This window comes from Mustela erminea, chromosome 1 (assembly GCF_009829155.1).
Source record: "Mustela erminea isolate mMusErm1 chromosome 1, mMusErm1.Pri, whole genome shotgun sequence".
Lineage (NCBI taxonomy): Eukaryota > Metazoa > Chordata > Mammalia > Carnivora > Mustelidae > Mustela > Mustela erminea.
In genome coordinates, this window is record NC_045614.1 from 7602920 (window position 1) to 7624788 (window position 21869).

The window sequence follows — 21869 nt, forward strand, 5'->3', positions numbered from 1 at the left end:
CCCTCGGGGAGCCATTTGGGTCTGAGAGATGGGCAGGGGGATTCCTGGGTCCCGTTTTCAGGGCTGGGGGAGCAAATCCACACCAGGGCGGACTATGGGATGTGGCCCACGCCAAGTCACAAAGCAAGTGTGGCCAGGACAATGTGGGCTCCTGCTGACAAACATTCCCTGGGACCCAGAGGACAGATGGACAGATGGTCACAGCCTCAGGGGCCGGATCAGCATGGCGGCCTTCTTGAGAGAGTAAGCCCCACCACGAAACTCAGCCCAGTAGACACCATCTTGGTAGCGACTGCGGTAATGGCCACCGCGGTGCCACACGCCATTGAGGTTCGAGTGGGCACAGGCATGGTACCACCAGCCTCCCCGCTGGTACAGGGCACAGTTACCTGAGGAGAGAAACCGCATATCCTGTCACCAAAATAAAAGTTGCTTCCACTACCTCACTAGTGCAAGGCTTCCGTCAGGTGTCCCCTGGCCTTCCTCACTCTTACTGATTACAAACCTGAGGTCCTCTCTCTCCTCCCCAAAGTAAGAACCTTGGCCCGCATTTTCTTTTTTAAAAAGAGTAATATCTTTAATTCCTTCCCTATCACCCTACCAAAGCACAGGTTACACTTTTCCACCCTTTTCTGGAAACCAGGAGCTCTACCTTTATTGCGGGGGGGGGGGGGGGGGGGGAATCAACTACTTCCTTTCTCTAGCTCTCACTCCCTGCCTTTCACCAGAACAGGAATCTTGACTCTTATTAGGAAAGAATTTGCCTCATCAAAGAAGGAATCAAGGCTTTCCATGCCCTCACCAGAATAAAAGTACTCTCTGTTCTCCTGCTTACCCTGATCCTTATCAGAGGAAAGTTTCACCCCACTTTTCATTCATTTCCTCCCTAGGAGTCCCACCTCCCGTCCCCACTCCCCACCAGAATAAGAGCTCTCCTTACCAGAATAGGAGTCTCGGTCCCTATCGACGGTGCTGAAAGGCTTGTCATTGTGCCAGGAAAGAGAGTCTCCAGCATCTCCATAGTACTGGCCAAGCCGAAGGCGATAGTGGTCACTCTCAGGCTCCAAGGAGAAACCATCATAACGGGCTCGTGCCCCACGCCCTCCCCAATCCTCCAGGAGCACCAGCAACTCGTGGTCCCCACGGCTGGTCAGCTGATGCACAGGTTCCAGGCCCAGCCAGTATTCCCCATCAGGCTGCCCAAAGCCCACCTGGCAGGATAGGGAAGTCAGAAGGTCAGAAAGAGGTCCCCCACCCTCTGCCCAGCCCTCCCCCTACCTGCCTGCGCCCACCTTGTAGTGCTGCCAGGTGGTGAAGAAATTGACAGAGCCGTCTTGCCGCCTTTGGATCACCGTCCAGCCTCCGCCCTCCAGCTGTTGCTCACACCAGACTGACACTACATGCCGGCCCAGTCGCAGCTCATACACGCCACTCTGCCTGTGGCCCGCCTGGTGGGCCTCTGCACAATCCTGCCATGGACCTGTGGGTACAGAGATCGGGGAAGGCAGTGCCCGGACCAACCAACCCCTTACTGGGATGAGTCCTGATTCTTACCTCATCCCCTCACCAGAATAGCAGTCCTGCCTCTTCCATTCCCTGACCAAAATAAAAGCCCCAATATCCATTTCCTTACCTGAGTTAAAACTCTAATTCATTCTTTTCTCACTACAGCAAATACGGAGCCTGAGGTACTTAAATCCTGGTTCTACAGTCTCACTAGAATAGAAATCCTGAACATGACACTCAGAACTAGCTTAAATGCTCACCAATGGGCAGTCCTAAATTCCCTGTCCTCTCATCAAAGGAAGAGTACCTCCTTCCCTGTTTTCATACCACGGTAAGAATTTTGGTCTTTATCAGAATGAGAGTCATAGCTCCTTGTTCCATCACCAGAATAAAAGCATCGTTTCCTCTGGTCTCCTTACCATGAGAGAAATCGGCCACTAAAATTCTGGCTCCTATTTCCCTCTATCCACTGCACTGGAATCCCCTAGCTCCTCACACCCTCAACAGCCCTGCCCTCATCTTACCTGTTGGTTTGGTGGGGACAGCAGGGTGCCCTGCGGGCATGGGAGAGGCCAAGGGGCCCTGCTGTCTCAGGGTCTGGTCTCTCTGGGGCTCAGGAGCTGGGTCTAGCCTTCTGCTGGTGTTGTTAGTGCCACCCACCAGACTGACAGGAACCACAGGCACCAGGGGTGGCGGCAGGACCTGGGATGACCAAGAGACTCAGATGTGACTGCAGTAGCCTTCAGTTGAAAAGATACTGGGGCCCTAAATCCCCCAACACCCAGATAGGTGGGAGATCAGGCAGGGGCATGTCCCAGCCCTAGAACTGATACTCCCCAAAGCCTAACTCTAGCTTTCAAGAGTAGAGCTGGGCCTAAATTCACAGCTGAACTGATCTGTGCCTCTGACGCTCCTTTTCTGCAAAGTAGAGACAATGAGTTGAGTACCTCCAATAATGAGTATTAACTTGGAATCCTCCCAACAGCCCTGTAAGGTGTGGGTTGTCACAGAGCAACAATCTTACTCAAAATTGGGACCAGCCATGTTCCAGAACTAACGATAGTATGGTAGCATTTAGAAAGAGTAACACAGGACAGACGTCTAATCGCATAACACCTCCATAACATGGTCTTTAGTCTTTACCTAATAATATGCTTGATTACAGACTCTACGAATATCTATAGTAAGTGGATAAATAATGATATTAAGTGGCCACAGTCGCGTTCTGACCCAAATGAGTTGTGGGAGGAGAGGTCGGAATTCGATTTGGGGAGCTTTTCGGATTTCAAAGCTGCGGATCAAAGATCGCGCGTGGGGTCGCAGGAGCCCCGTCTTACAAATGTTGCACACAGGAAGTGGCTACGACTCCTGGCGAGCTTAGAGGTTACCTGCTGCTGCCCGCCCGTGCCCCCCGGGCACAGGCGCTCCAGGCGGGCGATGAGGCCACTCTGCTGGGTGACCAGCTGCGCCAGCTCCCGGAACTTGACATCCAGCTGATGGAAGCGGGCGGCGGCGCGCTGCGCCTCTGCTGACACGTTGAGCACGCGCTCCCCAAGCAGCGCCAGCAGCGCAGCGGGCTCCGCCCCCGGGCCTGGCCCCGCCCCCGGGCCCGCCTCGTGCTGCAGCTGCGCGCGCAACTGGCCCAGGCGCGCGCTCAGGCCGCGGCTCTCTTTGCGGAGCGCGCGCACCTCTCCCGCCACGGCGCCGTCGGCCGCGGCCAGTCGCTGAAGTTCGCGCAGCAGTTCCTCGTGGCGGCCCACGCGCATGCGCAGCGCCGCCACCTCGCTGGCGTTCACGGCCTCCGCGGCCGGGCGCGCGGCGGACGGCCCGCTCCAGCACACGGCTCCCGTGAACTTCTGCTGGGGCAGCACGAAGGTGTAGGTGCAGCGCGGGGCACCTGCCCGCGCCCACGTCGCACCCAGCAGGAGCAGCAGCTGCAGCGTGCGCAGCGGAGGCGCCGACATGGCAGACCTGCAGGCAGAGGACGAACGGGAAGGAGGGCAGCCCCCGGAGCCTAGCTTGGGCCCCCAGCTCTCCGGCTGGGCCGAACCTGCTTTGCTCCAGGTCCACGCAGGCTCGTCTCCCCGCCGAGCCCCTCCGCAGCCCCCCACCCGCCACCTGGCTGGAAATGCCCAAATGGGATCCCACCCCCGGCTCTCCATTGAGTTCCAGGCGCCCTGCGGGACAGCATGTCGTGCGTTCATTCAACAAGCGTTCACTGAGTGCTTGCTGTGTGCCAGCCTCCGTTCTAAGGAATACGGTAGGGAACAAAACACAAAAAGTCTTGCCCTCTTGGGCAAAAAACAAGGTCAATAAACTATAGGAATTAATACAGTGTATTAGATGGTGCTAAGATAGCAGTAAATAGTGGAGAGATGTGGGGATCTGGCCCCGGCAGTGTGAAAGGAGGGAAGACCTCCTGGAGGAGGTGACATTTGAACAAACACCTGAAGGAAGTGAGGGAGAAAGTAATGAGGATGTCTGAGGATGAAGATCATCCCTGCCAGGGGGAACAGCAAATGCAAAGGCCCTGAGGTTAGACTGTTCCTGGGAGGCTGGAGCAGAAGCAGAGGGAGAATGGGTGGGAGGAGGTGAGGTGGGGTGAGAGGTTAAGTCTCACTAACTCAGACTAGTAGCAGACACCCCATCTCCCACGTCCTCAGACCAAAACCCCAGAATCATCCCTGTCTCCTCTCTCTTCACAGCAGATCCAACCTATCAGCCAGGCCTGTCAGCTCTTCTGTTTAGGCCCTGAATTCCTCCACGTCCCACACAGTCATCACCCTCCAACATGATCCCAGCTCAAGACTCCATCTGGATTTCCTTATAGCAGCTGCCCCCCCAGGCCTCCAGTTGTCTGTCATCAACCTCTGGTCTGTTTCTCCCACAGCTGCCAGAGTCAGGCCATGTGTCTCCCTTTCCTAGAACCCCTCGTGGTCCCCAGCTCACTCAGAGCAAAAGTCCTGTGCCCCACAAAGCCCTGCACCCTCTTCCTATCCGGTCCCCGCCCTCTTCTCCCTCCCACTCACCCCTCACTCACTCTGTTCCAGGCACACTGACCTCCTTGCTGCTTCTGAAACACAACAAGGATGGTCCTGCCTCAGGGCCTTTGCTATTTCCTCACTCTAGAACATTCTTCCTAGAATTTTCACATGGCTCCCCCTCTTAACTTATTTGGGTCTTAGCTCACATGTCCCCTCCTCAGAAGCCCTCCCCGACAACCCCATTTAGCACTGCTCCTCCTGGGCGCTCCCTGTCACAGTCCAACTTTTTCATTTCAGCATTTGTCACTCTGAAATTGCCTCATTCGTTTGCCATTGTTTATGATCTGAATTCCTCCACCAAAACATCAGCTCTCAGAGGCTGAGTCTGGGTTTTGTCCCGTGCCTTGTGCCACCTACACACCCGTCGGCACCCACAAGCCCCAGGTCAGCTACATCATCCCACGTGTTCCCTGGCTCACATCGGTGAGCTCCTGTAAGTATCTTCCCTTGAGGGCATGCACGGAGGCCTCCTAGCCTGGCCCCCGTGGCCTTCATTCTTGGGATTCACTTACCTACAGCCTCTCAGACTACAGTGCCTCCCGCATGCACTTGCCCACACTCAGAACATGTCACAGGTGTCCACACATCACCCCCGTATTTCCCAAGTCCCACTATGTCCAAAGCCAGACATCCTGGCGGTCACACAGGCTCGTGCCCTGGGGTCTTCATTGTCACACACATTGCCTTGTTCACACATTGACCAAGCACTCCTTTAATGCCTGCTGTGTGCTGATAGCTATTCCAGGCATTGGGAACACAGCCATGACCAATACAGACACACACAAAAATGCCTACCAACATCGCAGTGGGGAAGGCAGATGGGGGTAGGGCAGAGGGTGATAAGTGTTTAGGAGAACACTCAAGGAAGGGGGTGGGAGTCCCCGGATGAGGGCCCATTTTAAACGGGGTCAGGACTCCCTAAGAGTATGCCACTTGAGGGGTGCCTGGGTGGCTCAGTGGGTTAAAAGCCTCTGCCTTCGGCTCAGGTCATGATCCCACAGTCCTGGGATCGAGCCCCGCATCAGGCTCTCTGCTTAGGAGGGAGCCTGCTTCCTCCTCTCTCTCCCTCTGCCCGCTGCTCTGCCTACTTGTGATCTCTGTCTGTCAAATAAATAAATAAATAATCTTAAAAGGAAAAAATAAAAAAGAAGATGCCACTTGAGGAAAGACCGGTAGAAAGAGAGAAGGGTAAGAACATTCCTGGCAGAGGGACAGCAAGTGCAAAGGCCCTGAGCTAGGACCTTGCTTGATGTGCCCAAGGAACACCAGGGAGGCCTGTAAGACTGGAACAGAGTAAGCAAGGGGTAGAGCAGGAGGAGGTGAGGGCAGGGAGGGAACGGGGCAAAATCGGCAGGGCTTTGTGGGCCTCAAGAGGACCTGGGCTTTTTCCCTGAATGAGTTGGGAACCCCAGAGGGTTTTGAGCTGGAGAAAGGCTTCCTCACCCTCATAGTCGCACACCAAACAGGAGCTCTCCTTGCCCCCTCCTTGAAGACACCAGGCCCCCCACAACAGGGATGGACCACCCCCCTTGGAGCCAGATTGCATATCCCGCCTTCCAGGATCTCAACCCCCGGGGTAAGCGGGAGACCTAGGGAAGCCCAGGTCTCCCAACAGACAAAATCAGCCTCCACCTGCCCTCCTGCCCTCTGCCCTCTGCCCTCTCACCTCTCAGGACCAAGACCCTGCGTCTGGCAAGGCTCGAAGCAGGCACAAGGAGACCCAGGAGCAGCTGAGGGTGCAACAGGAGCGCCTAAGTGAGGAAGGGGAGAGGCTGGTGGGAGAGCAGGAGGGAGGAGGCTGGTCGCCCCAGAGCCTGGGGTGAGAGCTGTGGTGCTGAGCCCGGGAGTTGCAAGTGTAAATATTTAGCATTTCCCTCATGAGAACCGAGGCAGAACTGCCAGCTCCCCCTGCCCAGGCCACCAGAGCCTGATAACACAGGTCAGCGTTCCGGACGTTCCCCCACAGCAGAGCACAGAGCGTGGGAGGCTGCAGGCCCCGGGAGGCTAGCGGGATTCCAACCTCCGACACGCACACGCCACAGAGAAAGACGACGACAGCAGACATCAGATCAGCAGCACCTGCTGCATCAGACACGACTCTCGACTCCACACCTTTAATCTCAGTCTTCCAAAACCAGCGCTGGTCTCTTCTGTAGGCAGGCGCATTTTACAACAGGGAAAACTGAGTGTGCAAGAGGGTGAGTGACTTGTCTGCAGCCACACAGCTGGAGAATGATGGGACTCAGTAACTTGGCTGCAGCATTCACACACGAATAACCACAACCCTCACACACACCCAGGCGCCTGTAAGAGTGCAGACACAAAGACACACGGATATCCAACGAGACATGGGGACCCCTGCACAGAGCCACAAAGACAGATGGAATCTCTGTGTGTGTGTGTGTGTGTGTGTCTGCGGATTTGCCTGGCATGGGCACATACCAAGACACACCTGGAAACACAGCACAGATTCCAGCAGCAACTGTGTGTCCAAAATATAGTCACAAACACACACACACACACACACACACACACACACCACGACTTAAAGGAAAATCCCCTGTGGGTGGAGTACATCTGTTCTGTGTCAAACACATACACACCCAGGCACACAGGGTCTCACGCTGGCAAGCGCAGAGGTGCTAACTAGGTGTACAGTGAACCCCTGGCACCCGCCCACCTGCCCGCCACAGTGAACATGTTCCCATTGGTCTCCCACACACAGCGTCACATCCTCAGGCCAAATCATGCAGGGACAAAACAGGCAAAAGGAAGCATGCAGTCTTTTCTCAGAGGTACAAAGAGACTCACGTATAGGCCCCCCAGAGCCTGGACTAGGGTCTCCCACCTGCACAAAGGCCTCACCGACCTGCAGACACAGTCTCAGGAAGCAGTCCTCTTCACCCAGTTCCTACCGTCCCAAACTCGTAACCCGAGTGGACTCCCGGGCTGAAAGAGGAAATGGTCGTCCCAGATCTGAGAGAGGCTGCCAGGCTGGGCTCCAGGCCTGGGCTGGGGCCCCCCCACACTGGGCCCCATGGCCCCCCACCCGCAGTCCCCTCCAGCTTCCTCCATTGGCGGCAAAGAAGAAACCTCATAAGTCATAGAGAGGGACTGACAGAAGGGAGAGAGAGTCCAAGAGACAGAGGAGGAGAGAGTCATGGGGGGGATGGACAGAGACTGGGGGAGTCAGGAAGAGGGGTGTGAAGAGAGGAAAGGGAATAGAGACAGAGACAGGAGAGATCAAAACTTGAAGGCAATGAGAGACAACTAATGGCAGAGACAAAGCTGGGGCAGAGGCAGACAGAGTTAGGAAGAAGACAGGGGTGGGAAGGGAAAGACAGAAGAGAAGAGGGGAAAGAATTGGGGAGGAGAACCAGGATAGGGAAGCAAATGGGGGAGGGGAGACAGCTGAGGGAGGGGAAGCTTATGGGGGAAGGAAACCAATGGGGCAGGGAAAGAGACGTTGGGGGCGTCCCTTTCCCCCACCCCAAGGTTCTGGGGTAGAAGCCAGAGGCCTGAGGCCAAGACTGGGGCTTTGAGCGGAAACCAGGAGGAGGTGAGTTATTCACAAAGCTCCCGCCTTGCCCTAAGTTTCCAGAAGGTGATGTGGAGTTTCCATCTCTTAGCCACAGACAGGGCCTCCGGGGAAGACAGCTGGCCCTCAGGAGCTGAGGCCCACATGTCTAACTGTCACGCTCTACCCATTTCTCTGGTTGTTCCCCAAGGGCCTGGTGCTGGCGTGCCAAGCATTGTGCATACATCATCTTTTTAAATGGGTCAGAGGAGAAGTGATCACCATCCTCACTTTAGGACACTTGAGGGAGCCTTGGAGTGGATAAACTGGCTCTCAAATTCACCCAGCTGGTGTAAATGGGCCGAGGAAGGATTCGAACCCAGGGTTCATTTCCCCGCAACCCAAGCTGCTTCCCCGAGACACTAGCCCCGCCCGGTTTCCGTAGAAACAAGCACCGGGTGTCTCCATAGCAACCCCTCCGCGGATTCCTGCCTGCTGCTACCTGGTGCGCATGCCCGTCTGCATCGCGCGTGCCGCCCCCACGTGATCACCACGCCGGCGGCGGAAGTAAGCGGCGCAGCGCCGGAAGCACAAGGCAGAAGGATCCTGCTGGAGGAGTTGGCGGCATGGGGCAGTCGGGGCGGGTGAGACGCTGCGGCCGGGGGAGCGGGTGGGGCTGGCGGGGTCCCCCCGGCGGCCGTGGCGTTGACCGCTCGCCTTTCACCCCCGCAGTCCCGGCACCAGAAGCGTGCGCGCGCCCAGGCGCAGCTCCGCAACCTCGAGGCCTACGCCGCGCAGCCACACTCGTTCGTGTTCGCGCGGGGTCGCGCAGGCCGCGGCGTCCGGCAGCTCAGCCTGGATCTGCGTAGGGTCATGGAGCCCCTGACCGCCACCCGCCTGCAGGTCTGCACCACCCACCCCGCCTACATCAGCCACGGGCCCGGTCTTCGCGGCTGCGGAGGTGGCTTCAACCGCGGAACCCCGCGTGGCTTCAGTCTCGGGTGGAGAAAGGGAGCTCTGTGGGGAGGGAGCATCGTCTCAGCCACTCAGGGATGTGTGGGGCAGCGGATGAACGCGCTCAGCTGGGGCTTGCCTGAATGCCTAAGGCTGGTGGTTTAGGGACTCGGATGGAAACGGCCTCTCTTAAAAGGTCTGGGGAAGTTAACGTCGCACGGCCCAGTTGGATCATCTGCGGACTGGGCAGTATACAAGGGACGAATTCAAGTCTGATTAGTTATAGAGGTCGAGCGCATTCCACTCCTTTCTTCTCTTTCTCGGACAAATTAAATGCAAGGAAGGGTATAACCGCTTCAGCTTACTGTCTTTGCTCCAGAAGAGAGATTTGTGATGCTTCCAATTTGTTTTTGCAATTCTCAGATACGCAAGAAAAACACTCTGAAGGATTGTGTGGCAGTGGCTGGGCCCCTTGGGGTCACACACTTCCTGATCTTGAGTAAAACGGAGACCAACATCTACTTTGTGAGTTAATACCCACAGCCCTCATCTTCGCCCTGTCCTGTGCCTCCCCCAACTCTCATGATGAACCCATACGCCTCTGAGATGCCATGATTCTAGCTTCAAAGTAAACGCTCTGAAGAGTTAAGCAGAGCTTTCCACTCCCTGCTCCCTAGCTGAACGCTTCGACTCTCACCAAGTGTTTTTTCTGTAGAAGCTGATGCGGCTCCCGGGAGGCCCCACCTTGACCTTCCGGATCAACAAGGTAAGGTTTGGAGGTGGTAGGAGGGCCATGTTGAGTAGAGGATGGGTTTGGGGTGGTGCCAGCCGCATGTGGTCGGCAGGCACCCACTCCTCGCCCTGTCCTGCAGTACACGTTAGTGCGAGACGTCGTCTCCTCCTTGCGCCGGCACCGCATGCACGAGCAACAATTTGCCCACCCGCCCCTCCTGGTCCTCAACAGTTTCGGTCCCCATGGCATGCACGTGAAGCTCATGGCCACCATGTTCCAGAACCTGTTCCCCTCCATCAATGTGCACAAGGTGAGCGGATCCTGGTGTGGTGGCAGGTAAGAGTGGATGGGCAGACAGTACAGAAGGTACCACACATAGGCCCTGGGGTTTTCGCTCAGTCCTCACCTCCCAGCATTGAGGCTGAGAGATCCAGGTCCTGAGGTCCAGTCTCACCCTTGTGTTCTGTGACACCGGGGTAAGAGGCTCCCTCAGGAGCTGCCTTACTGTCCGGAAGATGGAAAATGATGCTGACCATCCTTTATTTCTCGGATGTGTATTGAGTGTTGGGCTGAGCAGTGTGGTAGGTGTTGTGACTCCATCTTAAAATAGGAAAATAGTTTGAGGGGCGCCTGGGTGGCTCAGTGGGTTAGGTTAAGCCTCTGCCTTCGGCTCAGGTCATAATCTCAGGGTCCTGGGATCGAGCCCTGCATCTGGCTCTCTGCTTGGCAGGGAGCCTGCTTTCCCCTTTCTCTGCCTACTTGTGATGTTTCTCTTTGTCAAATAAATAAATAAAATCTTAAAAAAAAAAAAAAAAAGAAGTGAATGCTTTCTTTTTTAAATACGATTTTTAAAAAGTATTTTTTTATGTATTTATTTGACAGCAATTGCAAATAGAGAGGCAGGCAGAGAGAGAGGAGGAAACAGGCTTCCTGCTGAGCAGAGAGCTTGATGCGGAACTCGAACCCAGGACCCTGAGATCGTGACCTGAGCCGAAGACAGAAGGTTAACCCACTGAGCCACCCAGGCTCCCCTTAAATAAGATTTTTAAAATTTGTTTAACAGAGAGAGTAGGAGTTGGGGGAGGGGCAAAGGGAGAGAGAGAAGCAGGCTCCCCACTGAACAGGGAGCCTGGGATCATGCCCTGAGCCAGAGGCAGACGTTTGGACACCCAGGCACCCCAGGACTGGATTTTTTAACTTATTTGGTTCCAGGGCCCCAGCTCCTAATGTCTGGTACCAGCAGGTTTCAGACTGGGCTGTTAGATGCTGATCATCAGTGAGTCTGGTGTGCACAGCTTAAGTGGGCCTCAGAACCAGGATTTCAAGCCAGCAGCCCAGCCAGTCCATTAGGGCCCTCAGCGCTAGCAGCGCCCCATGCACCCTTGCTGGGGATTTCTGGAGTGGCCGTGGCCTGGGCTTGATGGACCATACAGGGAAGCCTATGGGTGGTTCACGTGGTTCCATGTGCCCCCCCAACAGGTGAACCTAAACACCATCAAGCGCTGCCTTCTCATCAATTACAATCCCGACTCCCAGGAGCTGGATTTCCGTCATTAGTGAGTACTGCGAGGGGTAGGCGGGGCCTCACGTGCGGCTGATGACCACGCTGCGGCTGAGGCGCTGTGATTGCTCAGTCTCAAAGTAAACGCTCTGACGCACTGCGGAAAGGGTAGGCGGGTGGAGCTGACCTTCAGTCCGTCTCTTGACTCCTGGCTCTCCCCTTCTCACTCCCTGGCTCCTGCAGTAGCATCAAAGTCGTTCCTGTGGGCGCAAGTCGTGGGATGAAGAAGCTTCTACAGGAGAAGTTCCCTAACATGAGCCGTCTGCAGGACATCAGCGAGCTGTTGGCCACGTGAGGAGGGCGCTGGGTGGGAGATCACTTCAGTCCTGGGGACCTGCTGTCCCCGGGGGCCTGCCGTCCCCTGCTGACCTTGGCATGTCCTTTGCACAGGGGCGCGGGGCTGTCGGAGAGCGAGGCGGAGCCGGATGGCGAGCACAACATTACAGAGCTGCCCCAGGCAGTGGCGGGCCGAGGCAACATGCGGGCCCAGCAGAGCGCTGTGAGGCTCACTGAGGTGAGGCCCGGCCCCAGGGCAGGACTAGGGGCAGAGGTAACTTCACTGGCAGCCCCTAGCCCTGAGGGAGAACTGACTCTTCCCCCTTGTCTCTCCAGATCGGGCCTCGGATGACGCTGCAGCTCATCAAAATCCAGGAGGGTGTAGGGGAGGGCAATGTGCTCTTCCACAGTTTCGGTGAGAACGGGGCTGGCGACCATGGGGCTGGGAGTCTGAGGCCCTCCGAGGTGGGTCACGGGGTGCACCGGACACACTTGGATCGTGGTGACCTGTCTCTTCCTGCCCAGTGCACAAGACCGAGGAGGAGCTACAGGCCATTCTGGCAGCCAAGGAAGAGAAGTTGCGGCTCAAGACCCAGAGGCAGGACCAGCAGGCCCAGAACATCCAGCGCAAGCGGGAGCAGCGGGAGGCACACAAGTGTGTGGCAGTGGGTTGTGCTGGGGGGGCAGGGTCCCAGGTGCAGGTTGCCACCCTCGGTGCCACCCCTTTGCAGGAAGAAGAGCCTGGCAGGCATGAAGCGGGCACGAGCAGGGGCCGATGGGGATAGTGATGCTGAGGACCCCGGTGTCCCCCCAGAGTCAGAGGGGGCTGGCCAGCCAGAGGAAGAGGAGGACGAAGCCGAGTATTTCCGCCAGGCAGTGGGAGAGGAGCCCGATGAGGGTATGTGGCTGGGGTCGTCACAGCTGGGCACCTTAGGCTTGTCCCTGTGCTGTGGTGGCCTTGACGCTGTTTTCTTCCCACAGACATGTTCCCAAAGGCAGCCAAACGAAGACGGCCTGCTGGGCCTCCAGGCAAGAAGCAGCAAGGAAAGGAGCGGAGGCCTGGTCAAGGCACTGACTCTAGGCCTCCAAAGGCCAAGGGCAGCAGGCCCCAGCGGGGCCAGACCAAGCTGGGACGCAGAGGAGCTCCCTGGGACCGCAGGCGAGGCCAACCACGGCCACCTAAGAAAGTGGTCTGAGGCCAAACTGGAACGCCAGATGGAATGCCCCAAATTGGGGCCCACAAGACTCTGCCTTGGGCTGGTGTAGTCCTGGGTTTCCTTTCATAAAGGAGACATTTCCCCAACCTCCCACTGTGGTAAATGACTCATTTCCCATAAGTCTGAGTCTGCATTTGCAATGGAGAAACTTGGGAGTTCTGTGTATAAAACCAAGGGGTCACGGCCAGGAGTCTGGGAATTGGATGGGATTCTGCCCCAAACCTGCGTTCTTTTCCCCCCACGCTGAGCAGCGGGAGTGTGGGCCGCTGGCACAGGTGAAGCTGATGGGCCTCTCGCCGCCCCCCCCCCCCCCCCCCCGCCCCACTACCCCCAGCACCCCCAGGATTACTTGCAAGCTTGTTAAGGGGCCCGCTCTGGAGGGCAGGGTGTGAAGAGGAAGGAAACCAGGGGGCGGTGGAAGGACTGGAACCGGCCGTGGGTGGAGCTGCAGGGAAGGGAGGGGCCAGCCGCAGCGCTGCTAACTCGGACTGGGGACTAGCACAGCGAGGGCAGCCGGCACGCAGGCCATGGCTGCCACCACCTCAGGTGAGGAGCAGACGCTGCTGGGTTGGTTGAGCCCATCAGAGAGGTCCTGGGTCCTGCCGGCTGGCACCTCAGCCCAGGATGGAGGGTAGGGGCGGCTGGCTCCTGGGAGGTGGAGGGAGCTGAGTCAATCACGTCTGGACAGGGACTTCCTCCCAGAGCAGAGATTGGACCGGGAGGCAGAAATGTGGCTGGGCCAGCAGTCAGGCAAGGGAGGGGTGCATGCATCGAGCAGGGAGCCAGGGGCACGGAGTTGGCTAGAGAGACCAGGAACCGGCTGTTTGCCCAACCCTGATGCAGAGTTGGTATGTGGAAGAGAATCCTTCCCTGCACCGCTGAGTCCCAGGCCTTGTTCTGGGCACCGGGAAGCCAGGGGCAGGGCACTCCCTGACCTCAGGAGATGTTCTGGGGCTTTCTTAACAGTGGTCAGGTGGACGTATGGGCTTTGCAGAAATCCGGGGGACACGATGCCTTCACAATGTTAAGAGTCAGAAGGGGCCTCTTGGGGTTAGAGACCTGGAGATAAGTGGGGGCTGGTGAGTCAGCCAAAGAGACTCCATGCAAAGGCCCTGAGGTGGAATGTGCCTTACAGAAGAGCCTGAAAGGTGGTGTGGGAAGGACTGTCAGGAGTGAGTCCTCGAGAGCCTGAGAGAGCAGGCTGCGGAGAGGGAGCCTTTGCTCCTGGGGCCCTTCAGTGGAAGAAGCGAGCACTGCGTTTTCCTGCTGGTGAGGAGGAAGCTAAGAGGGCGCTGAGCAGAGGAATGTGACCTGCCCCGGGTGTCCACAGGCACCCTCGGGAGGCTGTGGGGAGAATGGGTTGGGATGAGGTCAGGAGCTGGGAGGCTGAGCCATATTCTGAAGATGGCGGCAGCGAGACCTGCTGATGCACCAAGTCTTAGAGGAGGCACTGGGGCACCCCCCCAGCCTGGTGCGTCTGAGTTATCGCTCCTGGCTTACACGTGTCCTGCAAAGGCAGTGACCACGCCCCTTCTTGAGGGTTTAGGACCCAGAGCAAGCTTAGTCATTATCAAAGGAGAAGACTTTGGCTTCTGAACTTCTGGGCGCGTTTCCTCTGTAAACTGGCAGGTGGCTCCTGGGCAGGGAAAGGACTGAGAAAGCGTGTCCCTAGGGGGCTTACGTGACCAGGCACAGGGCAGAGGCAGCGAGAGCCACACCAGGAGGGACAGTGCTCACAGGGGGACCCCATCTGCCCACAGGTGCGCGGCCCTGCCCAGCCAACTTCTCAGCTGCCATTGATCTTGTTCTCAGCGGCTTCCAGGAAAACTTTCTGTGGCCCCTGCTGGTGGGTGAGTTCCTGGTGGCCGTGGCCAGCAACGGCCTGGCCCTCTACCGCTTCAGCACACGGGAGCAGCGCCCGTGGCACCCCGCCGTGGTCTTTTCAGCCCAGCTGGCCGTCAGTGACCTGCTCTATGCCCTGACGCTGCTCCCGCTGGCCGCTTACTTCTACCCGCCCAAAAACTGGCAATACGGGGAGCTGGCCTGCCGCCTGGAGCGCTTCCTCTTCACCTGCAACCTGCTGGGCAGTGTCCTCTTCCTCGCCTGCATCAGCCTGAACCGCTACCTGGGCATCGTCCACCCCTTCTTCGTCCGCAGCAGCTTGCGGCCCAAGCACGCCTGGGCGGTCAGTGCCGCAGGCTGGGCCCTGGCAGCCCTGCTGGCTGCGCCGACGCTCGGCTTCTCCCACCTGAAGCGGCCGCTGGAGGCAGGCAGCTGCACAGCGGCCCAGCCCATGGCCTGCACCAGGTGCATGGGGACGGCAGGGGACCTCCACCTGGAGGCCTACGCAGCCTACAGCATGGCGCTGGCGGTGCTGGGCTGTGGCCTGCCCCTGCTGCTCACTCTGGCAGCCTACGGAGCCCTCGGGCGGGCAGTGCTGCGCAGCCACGGCATGACAGCGGCCGAGAAGCTGCGCGTGGTGGTGCTGGTGGCCAGCGGCCTAGCCCTCTATGCCTGCTCCTATGTGCCCTACTACATCACACAGGTGCTCAACGTGCACGCGCGGCAGCGCTGGAGGGCCCGCTGCCCGACCTTCGCCAACGAGGCTGAGGCCCGGGCAGCACTGGACTGGAGGACCTACGTGAGCCACCAGGTCACACGGGGCCTCATGCCCTTGGCCATCTGCCTCCACCCACTGCTCTACATGGCCGTGGCACCCAGCCTGGGCTGCTGCCCCCAGAGCTGCCTCAGCTGCACGGGGAGCCAAACGCCGGAGGAGGATGCTGGGAGCTCTGGCCAAGTCCTGCCCCTCAAGACCACAGCCACTCCCCACACCTTGGGGCCCTAATCCTCTGAGCTTGGCCCATGACCTATTTTGAGCTGCCACCTTCTCACCACAAGGCACTGAGACTAGCAGCAGAATGGGAGCCAAGAGCCTGGGAGGCCCCCAGCCCCGAGCCACCCCAAACCACCGCTTCCTCCCCTACAGAAAGACCCGCTGCGGGGGACCAGCAAGTGCTCAAGCCAGAGTGGGAGATTTCTGCCTACAGCACTGATCTTAGGGAGGGTTGGCCCTGCTAGCCACAGAGCAGGTGGCAGCTGTGAATAAACGAGACAGAATATCACAACTGGAGCCTTTTTATTGCCGGGAGCCCCGGGCTCTCGGGGGCTACCTTCTAGGGCCATGAGGTCCTGGGGCCAGGGCCGAGAAGCAGCAGCAAAGGTGGCAACTGGCTTAGTTGGTTGATGGCCTAGAGAGAGAGACCGGAGGTGAGGACAGCAAGTGGGAGGGCTCCAGGCCCTGAAGGGAATTCCAAGACCCCTTGCCACACACACGTGGGGCCTCCATGACAGTGGGGTGGGGGTGGGGGGGTACGACACAGTCAGATGAGCAGTGGGCCCCTCGAGAAGGAAAAGACAGTAAACCCGTAGCTCAGAACAGGCCTAGGGACTAGGTGGGACCCACAGTCAACCCAAGTATTGGCTGGGAAAGGTAGGGGGAGGCGGGGGTGTGGCAGAAGTCTTACTTGGCCCACTCAACGTTGAGGATGAGGTGGTCGTATCCAAAGCCGGACACCCCAGCAATGGCTCGTGCAGCATCCTCACGGCGGTGGAAGCTGATGAAGGCAAAGCCCTGGGGGAGGGGTATGGAGTCCGGGGCGCTCAGGGAACAACCAGGACAGGTGACCCCTTCCACAACCCCCATGGCCACCAGCCCACCTTGGACTGGCCAGTGGTCTTGTCCTTTGCCAAGTAGATGCGAGAGATGGAGCCAAAGGGCCGGAAGAGCTCCTGGAGGTCAGTCTCACGAGTGTCCTCTGACAGGTTGGTGACACGGATAGTGGCATTGTCGTCGGCTAGATAGGCAAGGGACAACAACTTGTAGAGGAGAGCCCTAACCAGGCCCTGAATGAAGGATAATCACGAGACTAAGAGGGGCCACCTGCCACTCACCTCTGCGGTTGGGCTGCATGGACTCCCCGCGGCGGCTGGCCCCATCCCGCAGGCTCGGCGGCACGTACTTCCCTGTCTTGTTCTGGGCAGCCTGCACAGGCTCCAGCTCTGGAGACCAAAGCAGCCGGGTCAAGCCTCACCCTGGCACAGAGGAGGCACACGACCCCCAGGATGCTGTGACCCTGAGCCAGCCCCGGCACCATCTATCAAGCCACCGACACCTGGTGGTTCCAAGGCCCGCTGGCGGCAGTGACATGAAGATCACATCCAGAAAGTCAGAGCAAGAACCCACAGGAGTTCCAAGGCAACACAGGACTGTGGTCTGCTCAGCTTCACGACACACAAGAACACCACAGGGACAGAAGACAGGCGTGCTGCACACCTAGTCACAGTGTAGAACCGTCCAAACTCACCCACTATCAGCAAACCACACCAAAAGACTTGGACCCCAGTCACGTGTCAGTCTGCACGGGTGCACACACATACCTGCCACCCCTCCCCAACACACACACACATCCATGTGGACGGATGTGTGGGCACACCGGTGGCAGATGGACACAGCGCGCTCAAGTCTGGTCATAGCCTGCAGCACAATCTGGCAAGTCTCAAGTGCACGCGGTGTAGACAAACGGGCATGCAAAGGAATGGTCCACCAGACCCCAATAAGAACGATGGGTGACACTACCAGCAGTCACAGCACCAGCCCAGCCGGTCTCTCTCACACAAACATAGGTCACAGCCACAGACCTATAGTGCTGGTGCTGAAGTGAGAGATGACAACTTCCCAACGGGGACAGCCCCAGTCACAGCACAAGACCAAGGTCTCTCCCAGGGGTGCACATGACTCTCCCCACCCCACAGCTTGCCAAGCCGCATCCCAGGCCCGGGCACCTCCAGGCAGCTTCTCCTTCTCCCCGGTGGACAGGCCCAGCTGCTCAGCCAACTCCTTCTGCATGGGTCCCAGCGTGTCCTTGTAGGGGCAGCGGGTCGTCCAGTGGTCGCCCTTGCAGATGCGGCAGGACACGATCTTCTGGCCCTTGAGTTTGTTCATCGGGTCCTCCTCTTCCTGGCAGTTCAGATCCTGGCCGAGCAATCAATGGGGGTCAGAGCGAGGCTGCCACACCCCAGCCACCACCATCATGGCCACCAGGCCTGCCCTGTTGCCCCACTCACCTCTTTGCTCGTGATGAACGTCATGGATACATCGTCGCTGACCGTAGTGGTGGCCACATTGGGCCCTGGTGGGTCAAACTCTGAGTTCCCAAACTTCTTCCAGTTCTGAGCTCAGGGCAGGATGGGGGACAGGTAAGGGCAAGTGGGACCCCCTCCACTGGCACCCCAGACCTACAGTAGCCTCCTTCAGGGTGCCTGGCCCTTGAACCACATTCTTCACCCTCCTGAAAAGCCCCCCATTGTGTGACAATGACAGTTCCTGTTTCCTAGTGGGTCCCACTCCTAGCATATGCCAGCTCCTAGCTTCATACCAGCTCAGGAGGCAGGGACAGCTTTTGGCCCCAAGTTCCAGAAGAGAGAACGAAGGCCTAGGGGGAAACAGCCCCACAGTTCATCATTCCTGGGGGGCCAGCTCCCACAAGGAAGTCATGTCCAGGGGTGCACAGAGGTCACCCAGACTGTGAGGGCCATCAGCTAAACAACCTAAGCCTCAGCTTCCTCCTCTATAAAGTGAGGACCACAAATGCTCCCCACCTCCCAGGACAGCAAGGGGGATGGAAGAGAGACCACTTCCTGCAAAGCGCTTGGCACCGCAGTCTGGCACAGAGGAAGTGAACAGAAAATTTATGACTATCATTTCTTCTAAGCACACAACCCAGTTAAATGGGAGCTGCTATGACCACATGAGGAGGGCTTGCCTCTGTTCCTCTTCGCAAACGGGCCGAAAGGAGTTAAGAATCTAAGCCCACCCACCTTCTGCACCCTGGACTTCTCAGTACCCCCACAGAGCACAAACACCCCTTGACCTCAGTTCTGCTCCAACACCATAGGGGCAAAGAGCTAAACCCCACGTCTAAAAATAAAGGTATCAGAAAAAGGATTCCTAATTCCTCTGAGTCAGCTCTGGGACAGCCCCCAAGACAAGGGGAGAAGGGTCTCACCTTTCTCCTTGCGACAGCCTTTGAGGCCTTCCGCGTCTCAATTCTGAATGTGCGGACAATCTGTGGATGGGAGGGGAGAGCTTGGGACTTTCTGGGTCTCGGGGGTCCTGGGGCCACCCAACCCAACCTGCACGCCATCCCCTCCCAGCCCAAATGCCCCCAAGCCCAGGGGCACCCACCTCTTCCCCCAGCCTCACCTTGAACTTCTTGCCATCCTCATCTATCTTGTACTCTGTCACGGTCTTGATGTTTCCATTGATGACCTCCTTGGGAGGCGGCAGTGGAGCTGGGAGAGAGAAGAGGTGAGGGAATGGCGCGCTGGGGACCAGGAGGGAATGCCGCTGAGAAGAGGCAGCCCCCAATGGAGCACATGTCATCACTCACCTCCCGGCAGTAACTCAGGTTCTGGGCTGGTGTCGCCAGTGGCCAGAGGGATCCCCTTGAGGAGCTCGCTGGTGACACATTTGTCTAGGAAAGGGAGTGTGGGGAGGAGGGCTGAGCTGGAGGAGTGGGAGCTCCCAAGCTAAAAATGAAGGGACCTTTGGGATGATGCCGAGGATCATCATCAGGGGCCGAGGAGGGCGGGACCAAGGGCTGGGAACTGGCAAAGAAGTGCCCTGGGATAGCCGTGCCAGGACGTGGAGCCCTGGTAACCCCGAGCAGTGACTAGGATGAAAGCCACTGGAGGGGCAGCCCATAAAGATACCCGGCGCCAGTATAAAGGCAGGAGGCAGGCTGTTACTACTTCCTCCCCGGAGCAGGTCTGAGCACTGGGCGGTGGCATGCGAGGAGGAGGGACTGGCCAGGGACTATCTGGAATCGGCGACAGGCGGGCCCGGAGGGAGGACAGCGCGCGGCAGAGGGTGGCCGTGAAGAGGGATGTGGGATCGGACGGAGGTGCCAGGGTTGGAGCAGGCGGCAGTGACCGGCCTGGGGACCTGGCTGCGGTGACCTGGGACGACCCGGCATACTCACCGTCCTCGCCCTCCTCCTCCACCTGGTCGGCCCAGCTGGGCTTCGAACTGCAAAGACAAGTTTGCGGAGGGGAAGGCTGAGTCAGCGAGGCCAGGCCCCCGCCGGCCCGACGCACCAGGCCCCACGATACTCCCCAGGACCCCCAAACCACCCCCCAGGGTCCGCCCCGCGACCCCCGACTCACTCAAAATCTCCAGTCGGCATTTCCAAACCTTTCCCACGCAGCACAAGCCCGGGCCAGAGAGCGGAAGTGAGGGGAGGATGAGACTTCCTGTGCCGCCGCCTAGAGCAGCCCGTCACCAGCGCCCACAGCGCCCCCTGCGGACGGAGGTGGAGGTGCCGGCTGGGGGGGGCGGCTGGGCGCTGGCGCTCAGGCTGAACAGAGCCTCAATTCCATTTACCTTTTAGAAAAATGTAAAATGTACTAGTAACAATAAAGCTCACTTATTGAGAGTTTGCTGTATGCCAGGCGCTGCGAGGAGGATATTATCATTTTCGTTTTGCAGCTGAAGAAATCAAGGCTGGTCTTCCTAGTCTGGGAAGAGTTTTCCTTTTTTTTTTTTTTTTTTAAGGTTTTATTTATTTATTTGACAGACAAAGAGAGGGAGAGAGCACAAGCAGGGGGAGAGGCAGGCAGAGGGAAAAGGAGGAGCAGGCAGAGGACGAGAGAGGAGCCGGCTCCCCGCTGAGCAGGGAGCCCCGCATGGGACTCAATCCCAGCCAACTGCAATTAACCGACTGAGCCACACAGGCAACCCTCTCTGATAGAATCTTTTCCACTTACTTATTGACCAGCTCTCCCTTAAGAGTATTAATCTCGGGGCGCCTGGGTGGCTCAGTGGGTTAAGTCTCTGCCTTGGGCTCAGGTCATGATCTCAGGGTCCTGGGATTGAGCCCTATGTTGGGTTCTCTACTCAGCAGGGAGCCTGCTTCCCCCTCTCTCTCTGCCTGCCTCTCTGCCTACTTGTGATCTCTCTCATCCTGTCAAATAAATAAATAAAATCTTTTTTTTTTTTTTAAGAGTATTATTCTCAGAGGAACACACTTGGCTCCCAAGGAGGCCAGAATGAATTCTTAGGTAGCAAAACACCTTGGATTTTACCATGGCTTGTGACCCTCCAAAATCTTACTCCTACATATTTAATTTACATCGTCAGGGAGAAATTTGAATTAATTAGGTTGAAATTAAATTACAGGGGTGCCTGGGTAGCTCAGTGGGTTAAAGCCTCTGCCTTCAGCTCAGGTCATGATCTCAGGGTCCTGGGATCGAGTCCCACATCCGGCTCCCTCCTCAGCGGAGAGCCTGATTCTCCCTCTCCCTCTGCCTGCTGCTCTGCCTACTTCTCCACTCTCTCACTCTGTCAAATAAATAAATAAAAATATTTTTAAAAAAGAAAAAAAATAATTACATTGAAAGTTAATCACTTTTTTCCTTTAGAGGGGCGATAACGTAAAAAGGTTGAGAAACCCTGTGTAGGAGGTCAGAAAGCAGACATTTCCCTGCTTTGTTTGCCTCTTGGGTGCCCAGCATCTATGGGCAGGGGGTGGTCTTCCCATGCTAAGTGCTCCATTAATGGGCATTTGGGGCAAGGTGGGAACTGAATTATAAAGGGCTTTTTATTTTTTTTTATTTTTTTATTTTTATTTTTTTTAAAGATTTTATTTATTTTTCAGAGACAGAGGGAGAGAGCGCGAGCGAGCACAGGCAGACAGAGAGGCAGGCAGAGGCAGAGGGAGAAGCAGGCTCCCTGCCGAGCAAGGAGCCTGATGTGGGACTCGATCCCAGGACCCTGGGATCATGACCCGAGCCGAAGGCAGCTGCTTAACCAACTGAGCCACCCAGGCGTCCCCATAAAGGGCTTTTTAAACCAAGCTAAGGAGTGTAGCTCTTTATCCTGTAGGTTGTATGGCTGAGGTCACGTACATCTTTTGAATGGTGACCCATTGCGACCACATTTTCTTGCGAGAAAGATTGTTCTGGAAGCCTGTAGAGGGTAGAATGGTAAGAAATGAATTAG

At 57.4% G+C, this 21869-nt stretch overlaps 3 protein-coding genes and 2 non-coding genes across 9 annotated transcripts; 3 read left to right on the forward strand and 2 right to left on the reverse strand.

Moving 5' to 3' along the window:
* Positions 1-119: 119 nt before the first annotated feature.
* On the reverse strand, positions 120-8585 carry ANGPTL6 (angiopoietin like 6). 3 transcript variants are annotated; one of them, XM_032310585.1, is made up of 8 exons: positions 8570-8585; positions 7420-7499; positions 6217-6301; positions 2895-3477; positions 2031-2208; positions 1293-1480; positions 941-1211; positions 120-389 (listed from the first exon to the last, which is right to left on the reverse strand). In XM_032310585.1, the coding sequence occupies exons 4-8, from the start codon at positions 3468-3470 to the stop codon at positions 199-201; spliced, it is 1404 nt and encodes a 467-aa protein (XP_032166476.1). In that variant the 5' UTR covers positions 3471-3477; positions 6217-6301; positions 7420-7499; positions 8570-8585; the 3' UTR covers positions 120-198. The 3 variants fall into 3 exon arrangements, with proteins under 3 accessions (XP_032166476.1, XP_032166486.1, XP_032166469.1); XM_032310595.1 differs by lacking the exon at positions 8570-8585 and having other exon boundaries at positions 7399-7648; XM_032310578.1 differs by lacking the exons at positions 6217-6301; positions 7420-7499; positions 8570-8585 and having other exon boundaries at positions 2895-3730.
* On the forward strand, positions 8304-15933 carry LOC116571987 (suppressor of SWI4 1 homolog). 3 transcript variants are annotated; one of them, XM_032310624.1, is made up of 13 exons: positions 8304-8711; positions 8800-8970; positions 9445-9546; positions 9737-9787; positions 9894-10064; positions 11234-11310; positions 11499-11606; positions 11706-11829; positions 11928-12006; positions 12117-12246; positions 12323-12489; positions 12573-12653; positions 14569-15933. In XM_032310624.1, exons 1-13 carry the CDS (start codon positions 8694-8696, stop codon positions 15654-15656), a joined length of 2367 nt encoding a protein of 788 aa, XP_032166515.1. In that variant the 5' UTR covers positions 8304-8693; the 3' UTR covers positions 15657-15933. The 3 variants fall into 3 exon arrangements, with proteins under 3 accessions (XP_032166515.1, XP_032166505.1, XP_032166499.1); XM_032310614.1 differs by lacking the exons at positions 8304-8711; positions 8800-8970; positions 9445-9546; ... (7 more) ...; positions 12323-12489; positions 12573-12653 and adding exons at positions 12802-13083; positions 14139-14279; XM_032310608.1 differs by lacking the exons at positions 8304-8711; positions 8800-8970; positions 9445-9546; ... (7 more) ...; positions 12323-12489; positions 12573-12653 and adding an exon at positions 12802-14279.
* LOC116581836 lies at positions 9592-9677 on the forward strand. Its single transcript, XR_004282255.1, has one exon. It is a non-coding gene; the product is annotated as a small nucleolar RNA SNORD105 (small nucleolar RNA).
* LOC116581845 lies at positions 11339-11418 on the forward strand. The gene has a single exon (XR_004282258.1). It is a non-coding gene; the product is annotated as a small nucleolar RNA U105B (small nucleolar RNA).
* Positions 15931-20141, reverse strand: EIF3G (eukaryotic translation initiation factor 3 subunit G). Its single transcript, XM_032310633.1, has 11 exons — positions 20036-20141; positions 19852-19898; positions 19261-19344; positions 19074-19162; positions 18877-18936; positions 17936-18040; positions 17654-17843; positions 16763-16870; positions 16529-16665; positions 16336-16442; positions 15931-16059 (listed from the first exon to the last, which is right to left on the reverse strand). Exons 1-11 carry the CDS (start codon positions 20053-20055, stop codon positions 16044-16046), a joined length of 963 nt encoding a protein of 320 aa, XP_032166524.1. The 5' UTR covers positions 20056-20141; the 3' UTR covers positions 15931-16043.
* Between the last annotated feature and the right edge of the window lie 1728 nt (positions 20142-21869).